We start from the raw sequence: 12,834 nt of genomic DNA, 5'->3' as shown, positions 1-12,834 counted from the left end.
TGTTCGTGCACATTCATGTGATATGCCTAGTGAGTGTGTATGGAGGTCAGAGAGCAAATTATGGGAGTTAGTCCTTCATTTCACCATGTGGGTCCCTGGGATTGAACCCAGGTCATAAGCCTTGACGGCAAGCCCCTTTACCACTGAGCCATCCCATTGGCCCACACAAAGACTTTTAAAAGCTCAGTAGAGGAAAGAAGATAAATTGACTGCAGCTGGGAATGCTGACGTTGTCAGATCTCCTCCAGCAGCCTTGTCCTCTTTACGGGCCTCTTGAATTGTGTTACTACTGGGTTCTTACTAGTTTTCTGCCCTTTCACCTCTCTCTCCCTGAACTCTTAACTTCTACGAGACCAATCACAGGTCTTGCTTGATGCTGTTGCGTCCTGGAAGCCTAGAAGTCACTCGGAAAATGACTTGCTAACTGAATGGATGAATCCACGAAGAAAAAGAAAAACAACTGTGTCAAATGTTTTCTCCTTGTGTGAAAAACTAGACCCAAACTGATCTTGTGTTCCTAGCAGCCGCTTCTTCCCGGGCTTTGTAATGGCCTTGGTCGCTTTGAGGCTGGTTTTTTTTTTGTTTGTTTGTTTGTTTGTTTGTTTGTTTTGGGGGGTTTTATTGTTGTTTTTCCAGATCAGATTTGCAATCTCCGATTGTTTGAGGATTCTCTCCCTTGTCTGGTCAGATGCCCTTGCCACAAACCTGGCTGTCTTCCTCCTCCCCGGCTTTATTACTTTTTCTGCTCTTGAGCTCATTCGCCCTCTGCTGGACATTGCAGAGGCTGCAGTCACGCCTTGCGGATCCCACCACCAAGTCCCGGGTGGCATTAGCCTGGTCCCTGGTCTGTGTTCCCTAGCGAGGCGCAGAAACTGCAGCTCTCTTTTCAAAGAGTGTGACCCTCACAAGGCCACGTGAGCGGCAGCATTTAGGACTCTGGCTTAGCTGGTAGTAGAGCAGCTTTGAGGGGTTCGCTGGTCTCCCTGTCTTCATAGGCACAGATGTGAAGTCCACACACCATAGCCACAGACATGGAGTCACACTCTGGCTAGGCTGGAAGGCACTTCTATAAACAAACTGCCCTGAACTCTGAACACACTGCCACACAGAAAACTAGGGACCTGGTGATTAGCCACGCCCATCTGCCCAGGATTCTCTCCGCTCTTCCCTTCACACGATCCCGCTTTAATTAAAAAAAAAAAAAAAAATTACACTGGGTCCCATCAAGAAATTTTCATGCAACTGTGTAATCTCTCCATAGGTCACTACCCTTGTCTTCCTTTTTGTTTTTCTAAGAGAGTTTTACTTCTAATTTCATGTCACATGTATTACAGGGTTTTGTATATAATACAAAATATAGAACCTATGCATTACAGAAAACATGATAACTGTGTTCCCTAGACTGACTCAGTTCACTCCATATGATGACCTCTAATTGCATACATTTTCCTGCAAACATTTCCTGCATTCTTTGTGGCTGGAAAAATGGTCATTATGTGTACATATCATTTTATCAATTTTGTTTTTATTTTATGTGCGTGGATATCTTGTATACGACTCATGTTCCTGGTTCCTGGAGAGGTCAAAGAGGGCATCGGAAACCCTGGAACTGCAGGTACACTTCATGGGGCCTAGGACGCAAACCTGGGTCCTCTGGAAGAGCAGCCAGTGCTCTTGACTGCTGGGCCGTCTCTCCAGCCCCACATTTCCTTAACTACTCCTCTGTTGATGAACACCAGTTCTTTTCTCTCCGATGGGGTCCCATGTACCTAGGCTGGCTTTGAACTCCCTGTGCCGCTGAGGACGACCTTGAATACCCTGTTTGTGTGCTCCTGTATGCAGTGCTGGAGATCAAACCTAGAACTTGGTGCACATTAGGCAAGCACTATACCAACTGAGCTATGTCCTAAGCACTCAGAGCTACAGTCTTAATCAATCCTGGCTCAGCAAAAGCAGAGGCCAGTGACAGCTCCAACTCGGGCTTCTGCGTTCATCCTCGTCTAAAACACTGTTGTGACTGCCCCTCCAACCAACCAGGTCTAGATGTTTTTGGTTAACATCAGTTCTTATAGCTAGCTAAGACATTTGCGATGGCCAAACTCCAGCCACACACTCCACCTGCAGCTTCCCTCTCTGCGCACAGCTATACTGAAGAGCATCTTTGACATCAGGTGAGACTCAGACGACAACCAGCCTTACCTCTCATTGACTGTGATCAAACCCATTTATCTCTCCCTGCCTTGTACAGGGAGAATACTGGCTCCTCTGGTAGGCCTGTAAGAAGATGAGAATGCCCATTCCTGCCCATAATAAGCACTTAAGAAATGATCATTCTCCCCATCTTGCCTTTTCTGTTCAAAAGTTGTCCCAATTCTAAACCTCAGCCAATGAGGGCGAACTGTCTTTGAATTCGGGTTACATTGGATCCGGTAGTTAGCTTTTCCTTTTGGATTATGGGCTTGAATATAGGGACCACAGCCTCAGAAGTGCTTTTCCAGACTCTTCTAACACTTGTGGACAGAGAGGCAAGGAAGGATGAGGGGCTTGAGTTGTCCATGCGACTGAACGTGTCGAAATGGTTCTCAAAGGTACTTACCCCCTTGTCAAAGGTGGCGAAGAACTTGATGTAGGGCTGGAAGTGTTCAGCTGCCTCTTGGAAGGCTTTGTAGTCTAGAAGGAAAGCCACGGAAGACAGGGACATTTGCAGGAGGCAAATCACACATTTGGAGAGAACGGTGTTAAATAACTATTTAATACCATCTCAAAAGTAGTTGGAGCTGAAATTGACTGGCATCCTTCCCCCACAGGTTCATGAACAGAAAGCAAGAAATAGGGGAAACTGAGGAAGAGGAAGGAAAAAAAAAGACATGGAAAAACCCCGAATCAAAAAAATCACATGGAAAACTCCAAATCAAAGGGAAAAGAAAAACCAAAAACCTTCTTCCACCCAAATGCAGGGAGTTACAGCTGCACCGCAGAAGATGCAGCTTCTGCATAAATGAGCCCATAATCGGAAGGAAACCGACTGCACTGTGCTTACGTTAAAAGAAAGACAGGACCCTAGGAAGCTTTTCACGCTTCTCCAAAGAAGGGTAAGATGTACCTTTGGTTTTCCTTTTTAAAAGCAAGTTGGTTTGCTCAGCCCTCCTCACCATCCCCCAGCTCTTGCATCCTCTCTGCCCCCTTTTCCATCATGTTCCCTGAGCCCTGGGGGAAGGGCTTGATGGTAGAGACGCCCCACCTACACTGGACACTCCCAGCTTCTGCACTGAGCCACAGCCATGAGCGGCTTTCTAGCCAGGCTTGGGAGCTACACAAACCTCTGGATATAAACTTAAATATTTATTTATTGGTTTGTGTTGATTTGTTTCTTGAGACAGGGGTTCCTCTGTGTAGCCAGGTTGTCCTGGAACTCACTCTGTAGACTGTGCTGGCCTTAAGCTCATAGAGATCCACGTCCCTCTGCCTCCCAGCTGCTGCGGTTAAAAGCCTGTGCCATCACACTCGGTTAAATATAAATATTTAGAAGGCAGTTTGATAATGTGAGATATGATAGGGGGTCCTGGGAGGAATTCAGGGGGAGCAGTCAGGGGTGAATATGATCAAAATTGTGTGTGTGTGTGTGTGTGTGTGTGTGTGTGTGTGTGAAATGTTCAAACGAACATTAAACGAAAGTTAAACGAACGAAGTTTAACTTTGAAACTCTGACCCTCTAAGAAGATTATTTTAAGTCAAGCCTATTCTTGACTGGTTTCAAGCGTGTATCCAAATTTGTCACTGGAGGAGGGAACCACACTCTTGTGAGAACGCTGCACTTTACTACACCTGGGCAGGGACTGTGCGAGGTGTCTGGAGTCGGGCCTTCCCATGAAGGATGGGAATGGTGGTGCTTGTAAATTTTACAACCTGCAGTCCTGCCGTGATGGACTCGTCAGAAGATTGACTTTCCTCCCCTCTCACTGGATTTTATACTCCGGAATTAGGCAGATTTGTATAAGATTCAGTCATGGATTGTTTCAGAATAGTGCTGGCTCAGCAATGCCCAGGTAAAACAGAAGAACGCACTAATGTAAAGAGTCTTTTGTTCTGGGGAGAGCACGGGGTTTCAGGAACCACAGCCTGGGGAAACATCTCAGTCAGTTAAGCAGCTGCCTGGCAAATGCAAGGACTTGAGTCTGGGGTTCAGTACCCAGAACCCAGATAATAAAGCCCCAAAGGAAACTGCCTTCTCTGAAGAGTGGGTGGGAAATGGGGTGGAGAGAAGGTGTTGGGGGGGAGCAGGAGAAGGGGAGGGAGTGGGAACTGGAATTGGTCTATAAAATGAGAAAAGATTGTTTTTTAAAAAAATAAATAAATTTTAAACAAACAAATAGTTAAAAACCCAGCAGGGTGACAGATGCTTGTCACTTCAGTGCTGAGGAGGCAGAGACAAGTGGATCCCTGAGGTTGCTGGCCCCTACTTGAAAAGTCCCAGGCCAGCAAGAGACTAGGTTTCTTAAAAAAAAAAAAAATTAAAGGGGAGAGCGGGGGGGGGGGTTCAGAGGAAGGAGGGGTAACTGTGGTTGATATGTAAAAATGAATAAAAAACTAAAAATAATAATAAAGTCTGATCTCTGTTGCACCCACATCTACATGAACACACACACACACGCGCACACATGCATGCACTCATATGCACACACAAACAGGTATACACACAGGCCGAGCATCTAACTAAGTTTAACTTTAAATTACAGGGTCTCCTGTAGCACCAGCTGCTGCCCTTCAACATCCTGCCTCTACATCCCAAGCACTGGAACTATAGGCATAAGTTACCACCATCAGCTAGTATTTAGATTTTACTAATAATTACAAAACAAGTTGGGCCACATCTGTGTATGCATTCCTAAGTAAAAACATGACTTATCTTTCCATACGTAATATGCTATGGAAATATACGGTTGGGTTTCAATCCCATTCATGGTCACAAGAAATAAGATTATAGCCGTGACCAAGAAGAAGAATCCGTTATCTGGAAGTGGGGATGCTTGGGCCCATGAAGAGCAGGGACCAGACTGGCTAAATTATGTCAAATGATGAGAAAAGAATGTTAGCAGCGACGGAAAAGGCAATGAGTGTGGTCCGTTCCTCTGCCACCATCCAGTGTGTGAGCAAGTCTGTTACCAATGGTGGTTTTCAAGGAACTGAAGAGGCTGGTACTTTAAGCCGTCCTTAGGAATTGCATGCCGCTATTTTAAGCCTCATACCTAAAGTCACAACGCGGTGTTCTTGAAAGTGACTTAAGAGTCTCCTTCCAGCCGGGCGGTGGTGGCACACGCCTTTAATCCCAGCACTCGGGAGGCAGAGACAGGTGGATCTCTGGGAGTTTGAGGCCAGCCTGGTCTACAAAAGCTAGTTCCAGGACAGGCACCAAAGCTACAGAGAAACCCTGTCTTGAAAAACCAAAAAAAAAAAAAAAAAAAGAGTCTACTTCCAGATCAGAAAACTGTATGATTTGTTCCCCATCTCATTTCCTTTTGCTACCATTACATAAGAAGATTAATAAGCAAATAAATAATAAAACCAGGAGGCCCAAACCCCTTGCACGTTAACCTCTTTTTATGCCTACACGCATGATCACATCTGCCGTCCTCCAACAAGGCTTGCAAGGCCTCGCAAGCATAGCCTGCTAGTTAGGGGTATGAGCACTAAGGTTTACATCCTGGCTTCAGCATCCGTGAGTGACAAGAGACAGTTAATCAGATCTTTGTGTCCCACCCCTTCACCATCGTTAAAATGCAGATACTCTCCTGTCACGAGGCAATCTTCTAGGCACAGGCCCTGGCTATCACAAATGGTTATAAAATGAGGTCGTTCTGGTTTTTGTCAGTGTGGCAGAGGGGAAGGTACTGGGATGCACTTTGTGCTGCTCTTGGCCTTGACCCCTCCTGAGCTGTGGTTGGTGAAGGAGAGGGAGGACGGAGGGTAGGAACAAGTGGACAGGGAGAACTGGAACGGGAAGCAGAGCTGCTCTCAGCTCATGTGTGCCAGGGCTCAGGTCAGGTTTCTGCTCTGTTTCGTCTTTTAACGACTGAGAAAGTTACCCTTCCTGTTCTCTTCCCTCTTCTCTCCACTCTCCACCCTCTCTTGCCTGCACACCCACTGCCCTGATGCTGGGGAAGGGCCCTGGCTCACACACAACCTGGCCACAAAACCTTCATAGGAATCTGCCCAAGGGTGTGGTGGCATCATAGGCACAGATGAATGGCCAGCTGTGGGCTCGACCAGAGATTTTTCCATGTTTTCTAGCAACTACTGAGCCCATCCCCACCCAAAACTCAATTAATTCTCTGCAGCTGACAGGGAAGCTCTCCAGCTACTGACCACAGGAACTGCCAACATCCAGGAAGATGTCTACTGGGTGTCCCATTTTACAGGAGATGCTGATGGGGAGGCAGACAGGTGGGAGAGGAGAGGGAGGGAGAAGGCAGTTTATTCTGTAGAACACACCCAAGATAACACATACACACAATAACATACATGAAAAAACATACATACACTAACACACACAATAATACACATACACAATCACAAATGCAATCAGACACACAATCACACACACACCCACACACCACACACACACACACACACACACACACACACACACCTTCAAGACTAGAGAACATGGCCTGCCCTTAATGTTCTTTTCACCTCACCTCCTATTTTGCACAGTTTCTGCCCGTGTCCCTTTGCACAGGCAACAAGAAGAAATTCAAGTTCTACTCCCCTCAGCAAAAGAGATGCTAAAGCCACACCTCTTGTGGGATAACCTAGCACCCTTGTTAGGGCTAGCCTTCAGACTCGTGTTGACAGAAAACTTACATTCGGAGTCCTCATTCTTGAAAAAGCCGAGGAGCTTGATCTGGTCCTCGATGCGCTCGAAGGCTTGGACTTCCAGCTTGTTGTTCACGATCTCCACTGGGTCTTCGATGAGCTGAAATCACACACACAGGCACAGACACGGTCACAGACACACACACACACACATAAAGATGTTCAAATAAGAGAGATATTCTCTCCCCAGTGGAAGAGAGAACACTTTGGAGAGAAGGGACACTTGGGCACAACTTGTGCAAATAGGCAATGAGATGAAAAGAACACTAAGTCAGGTCATGTTTTCTAGCTTGGAACGGGTGTGTGTGTGTGTGGTTTTGTGTGTCACTGTATGTGTGATTGTGTGTGTGATTGTGTACATGGACACAAAGGTCTTGAATTCTCATCCTATTCTACCCCATTGTGCATAGCAGGAATTTTTCTGTCCTGGGGAGGGGGTACTCTATTCCTCTTGACAGTTATTGTTTTAAATTATATCTTAAGTTATAAATTGACAATTATCTATCTATCTATATATATAATGTGTACACACACAGAGGGAATATCTGTGGAGAGAGAGAGAGAGAGAGAGAGAGAGAGAGAGAGAGAGAGAGAGAGAGAGACTGTGTAGTGCACCCAAGTGAGTGTGTGAGATCTGCGTGCTGAAATGTAGAGATCAGAGCAAGGTCTCAGTGTCTTCCTGTATCTCTCCCTCGCCTCGAGGCAGGATGTCTCACTGACCTGAGAGCTCACCCTTCTGGCTAGGCTGGCTGGCCAGCCACCTCTCAACACTGCCTGTCTCCTTTTCCTGGGTGTGCAGGCCAAGGAGACATGGCAGGCTTTTCACATGCGTGCTGGGGATTCAGACCCAGACCCTCAGATGACTGTTCTTGTATAGCAAGTACATTAACCCACCAAGCCATCTCTCCAGCCCATAACTGGCCGTATTCCTGGAACATAAAGTGCTAGGAAATATGAATAAATTGTGAAATAATTAGCTTCGGATACTTATCATTTGTGTGATAAGAACATCTGAGTTCCCTATTAGCGAATCTGAAATGCATGTTTTTGTTTTTTTAAAATATTTATTTATTTATTATGTATACAATGTTCTATCTGTGTGTATGTCTGCAGACCAGAAGAGGGCACCAGACCTCATTTCAGATGGTTGTGAGCCACCATGTGGTTGCTGGGAATTGAACTCAGGACCTTTGGAAGAGCAGGCAATGCTCTTAACCACTGAGCCATCTCTCCAGCCCCCTGAAGTGCATGTTTTTATTCGCTGTGCTGAATACACTGTCTCAAAGGAAGGAAACCCCACTTATTCCTCCTTCCTGTTGAGACTCTACGCCGTGGATCACAATCTCCTCATGTTCGACCCCGTCCCTGACTCTGGTAACTGACATTATCCGGTCTTTCTGTTCTATTTTTTTAAAAGGACATTCAATTAGCTAGAATTCTACCTGCAAGGAAAAACACGCACTGTCTTTTGAATATGAAGTGTCTCTCCCAGTCAAGTGCTGAGGCTTGGCCCACCTTGAGGCTTCACTCACTGGGATGTGATTAGGTCATGGAGCCTCTGACTCCATTGCGGGGTGAATCCACTGACAGTGTTAACATCTGATGATGCTCTTGGGTCCTGATGAGGATTAGGAGAACGTGGGTCATGGATGATGTGCCTTCTGTGTTTGCCGAATCTGGTCCTCCCCGCCTTCCTCTTTCTCTCTCTGCTTTCTGGCCAGGAATGTGTAGTGTTTGCCCTTCTGTGCCCAAACTCATGAGTGTGATGCTCTCCAGTTTCATCCTGGTTGTCTTGGAAACAAGACTTTTTTTTTCTTTTTCATCGGTTGAGTTGCACTAATTCTGTAACATTTCCTGACACTTGAGTGGAGAACAGAAAAGTGGCCCGGTTTTGGATCTGTGGGGACAAGTTTGCTAAAGGTCTTAAGAAAATGATTCATTATTTTTAGGAAAATGATGGGAGTAGGTTTTCTTTCCTCCACGGATATGGATAAAGATGTGTGATAGATGAGGCCTAGCCTCAGGGCACCCACCTTGAAAACAAAGGCCACCTGCCGGCTATATGCCAGCTTGACCAAGCTATCATTATCTGAGGGAGGGAGCCTCAGTTGAGAAAATGCCTCCATAAGATTGGTTGCAGGCAAGCCTGTAGAGTATTTTCTTAATTAACAACTGATGTGGGAGGGGCCAGCCTATTGGGGGTAGTGACACACAGGCTGTGGACCTGGGTGCTATGACAAAGCAGGCTGAGCAAGCCATGAGGAGCAAGCCAGTAAGCAGCACCCCTCCATGGCCTCTGCAACAGCTCCTGCCTCCAGGTTCCTGCCCTGCTTGGTTCCTGTCTCGGCTTCCCTCAATGGACTATGATTCAGGATATGTAAGCCAAATAAACCTTTTCCTCCCCAGATTGTTTTTAGTCATGGTGTTTTATCACAGCAATAATAACCATAACTAAGATAGATCACATACTGAGAACAGAATTATCTGTGGTTTATGGAGATAAAACCCCAATTTGATAAGTCTAAACATCGCCCTAATTCTGGTTTACTGCTTTTGTGGGTCAATCACACTGTTTGTCGTTTAATGAAGGCTTGCTTTGAGAAGCCTTCTTTTAGCTGGTAAGTTTGGAGCAGCGCCATGCTGGTCCAGACTTACAACGTTGCTTTTCCTGAAGTCCCCTAGGACTTCTGTGTTAATGAGACAGATGAGCAGAGACTGTGGACACTCTATTTGGCAGCCTCTTTCTGCCCTTCTCTGGCTTCTGAGAGTGTAGAGAGAAAGCAATAGTCTGCTGGGTGTCTACTGGAAAACTGCTAGTGTGGGTGGCCAGCTGTTTGTTCTAAGGACAGAGTTGCTCCCCCACAGAGCCCAGGCTGCCCCCACAGAGCCCAGGCTGCCCCCATAGAACTCAGGCTGCCCCCACACAGCGCAGGCTGGCCTTTCATGCACAGTCTTCCTGGCTCAGCATCCCCGGTGCCATGGTTACAGGTGGATCACCATTCTTGGCAGGATTGGGTTATCTGTGCAGAGCACAGGTGCCAAAGCCTTTAGCCTTGTAGCTGTGACCGGCAGTGTAACTTTATGCATGGCCAAAATGTTTAGTAGCATTTCCCCCTCTGTTGGAACTTACGGATTTGAGGAAGCGATACCTCATTAGCTGAAAATGAATATGGTTGTTTTTTGTTCTTTTTTTTTGTTGTTGTTGGTGGTGGTGATGGTATGTGTGTATGTGTTTGAGGGGGTATTCCTTAGCTCTGTCTTTCCTAAAATACAACTTTTTTTTTTTTACATTTTCTTCTTTTGTATGTGGGAAGATGTGTGCACACCATTGTGTGTGTAGGTGGGGGGTGTTAGAAGACAGCTTGTGAGAGCTGATTCTCTCATCCCGTGGGACTGGGGAATTGAATACAGACTACCAGGTATGACGGTAAGTGTCTTTACCTTTTGAGCCATCTCATCAATCCGCTAACTTCCTTTATACAACTCAGAAAACTCAGGAAGACTAGGCCTGTGGGTCCCCACTTCCATCTCAGGTTCACCCCTTCTTTCCCCACTTCCCATGGCTGTCTCTCAGTGTCACTATACCAATACCAATAAAACATCAGTGGGTATCAGTGTGTAACTGGTAAGAGAACACCATGTCACTTCTTTTACACACACACACACACACACACACACACACACACACACACACACTCCCATCACTTCTAACAATTGGTTCAGTGACTTAAAGGCCTGCTTCCTGGTAAAAGTAGATTCCACGATAGTGCAGGTGCCCCTTGTTTTGTGAAGCCCGAGAAAAGCCTTATGCCACGCCAGGATCTCCAGCTCCTTTGTTCCTGCATCCGAGGTGTAGCCTCCCCTCTGTGGAACAGTGGCACACAAGGCCGCCCGCTAAATACTTACATCCAAGAGAAATTCCACTAGGACGTCAGCAGCAAACTCCCCATCAAACTCAATCGTGCGATCACCCTTCAGAACGTACAGGCTTCCTTCTTCATTGAAACCTGGGAGTGACGGAGGCCCAAGGTCAAGGTCATTCAGGTCAAGGTCACTGCTGAGTGGCAGTGGGGTCAGGATCAGTGGAACTAATATTAACACAGACGGGTCAGGCTTTCGGGATCAGCCGTGAATTTGAAATTTCCTCTCAGTTCCACGACTGCTTTAGTTTCCAGGAATACTATTGACCCCTGCCATTGTCCTTAGCAGAACCTGTACTCGCCACTGCTACCTGTCACCTGAGCCCGGCTTCAAGCCCCTTGATCACCTAATGTCAGCCCTACCGCTCCGCCCACCTTGGCCAGACCCGGGCTCCTCATCCCTGGTCCCATTCTTGTTATTTCTGCGCTGTTTTTATTGTATGGTGTTAGGAAAGGGTGTGTCCAGCACGGGGCACAGAGCCAGGTTTTACTTCTCTTTTCCTTTTCTCTAAACCTAGAATGACCTCCAACCCTGACTCTATCTTGGTTACTTCTTCTCTGGCTTAGAACCCATTTTCATCTAAGGTCTCTGCAGCTGCCTGGGTCTTCCACTGTTGCTCTCGGGGCTTGAAGGTGCTCACTCTAGGAGGACAGTCTCTACCAATAGGGGTGTGCTCTTCTCCAGGGCACAGCCTCTCGCACAGAGCTAGGCGTCTGTGTATGGACAACTCTGCCTCACAGGCCTCTTCACCCTGGTTGATGCAGCTTCACCTTTGCCCCAGTACCCTTGGTATGAGGCATTGTACTTTAACAAATCCTTACGGGGACGCTGTACCCTCTTCCCCGGAATATTAAACAGCCAAGATTGATATTATTGCAAATCCACCACATTATTAATTCTTCAGATGGGTCGTTTTCAACTCTTTTATCCAGGAAACGCTGTCTCCTAAGGAACTACAAAGGACCCTCGGGAACAGGAGGGCTGGGCCACAGCCTGCTGCCCTGAACCCCATCTGAGGAGCTACTGGCATACCCCAGCACTGGATACACAGAATATTCTTGACTCTGAGAGCATCTGATCTTGAAATGTGCCCCAGGAAGCATTAGTCAGCATCTTGTTTGGGATTTTGTCTTGAGTGAGGCCAAGTACGGCTTCACATCCTATTGTAGCCATGACCGAAGTGAGGCAATCAGGAGAGGAGGGTGAGGGCAAAGGGGCGGGTTTGCAGAACACAACCATATCATGAAAACCCCAAATATCCAACACCTTCATTGCAGCTGCTTTCATCCCAACATTGACCCTAGAGAAAAACATATTTAGATAGACCAAGCGTGCGCCGTCATGCCCTTGGCCAGTCTGTTCTTGTGAATTCTCATTCAGCCTGTGCTGCCTAGGTCTGAATATTTCTAGCACTTTTTAAAATTTTACTAAAAATTCTTCCAGATACCACCCACTCACTAAAACAGTGGCAGGTTGGAAGCAAGGCTAACAATCAATGAGCTCCCAGGGAAAGAGGTAGAACTCATTAAATAGTTTTGACTCTAGGAAGAGTTGAATGTATTTTACGTCTATGCTCAGGATAGAAAAGGTATTTTTGAGACATCTCCAAAGAAATCGATATGCCAGTCATTCTCAGTAAGTCATCATAGGCATGAGTTCTTCCTGTGTCAACTTAAGTAGTCTTCTCTAAAATAAATCTTATCTTTACAAATGTCCGCTCTTCTAAGAAATAAAACAGGAAAGAGTGTTTTGTAATTTGCTAAGATAATGCATCTGCATGTACCTGGGATAATGCATCTTCATCGACCCAGGATAAGGCACCTGCATGGACCTGAGATAATGAACCTGTATGTTCCTGGGGCAATATATCTGCATGTTCCTGGGATAATGCATCTGCATGTACCTGGGATAAAGCATCTGTATGTACCTGGAATGATGCATCTGTATGTACCTGGGATAATGAACCTGCATGTACCTGGGATAATGTACCTGGGATTATGCACCTGCATGTACCTGGGATTATGAACCTGCATGTACCTG

General features: G+C 46.4%; 1 protein-coding gene across 2 annotated transcripts in view; it reads right to left on the bottom strand.

Moving 5' to 3' along the window:
• Positions 1-12,834, bottom strand: part of Casq2 (calsequestrin 2) — a 60,531-nt gene that overhangs the window by 23,871 nt on the left and 23,826 nt on the right. The window contains exons 3-5 of one of the 2 annotated variants that reach the window (XM_013349869.1): positions 10,780-10,880; positions 6,862-6,973; positions 2,593-2,670 (exon numbers count right to left, since the gene is read on the bottom strand). In XM_013349869.1, the coding sequence (XP_013205323.1) occupies positions 2,593-2,670; positions 6,862-6,973; positions 10,780-10,880 (291 nt within the window). The remainder of the gene's footprint in view (positions 1-2,592; positions 2,671-6,861; positions 6,974-10,779; positions 10,881-12,834) is intronic. The other variant, XM_005357112.2, reaches the window with a different exon arrangement.

This window comes from Microtus ochrogaster, chromosome 21 (assembly GCF_000317375.1).
Source record: "Microtus ochrogaster isolate Prairie Vole_2 chromosome 21, MicOch1.0, whole genome shotgun sequence".
NCBI lineage: Eukaryota > Metazoa > Chordata > Mammalia > Rodentia > Cricetidae > Microtus > Microtus ochrogaster.
This window is presented reverse-complemented; position numbering and strand designations above follow the sequence as displayed.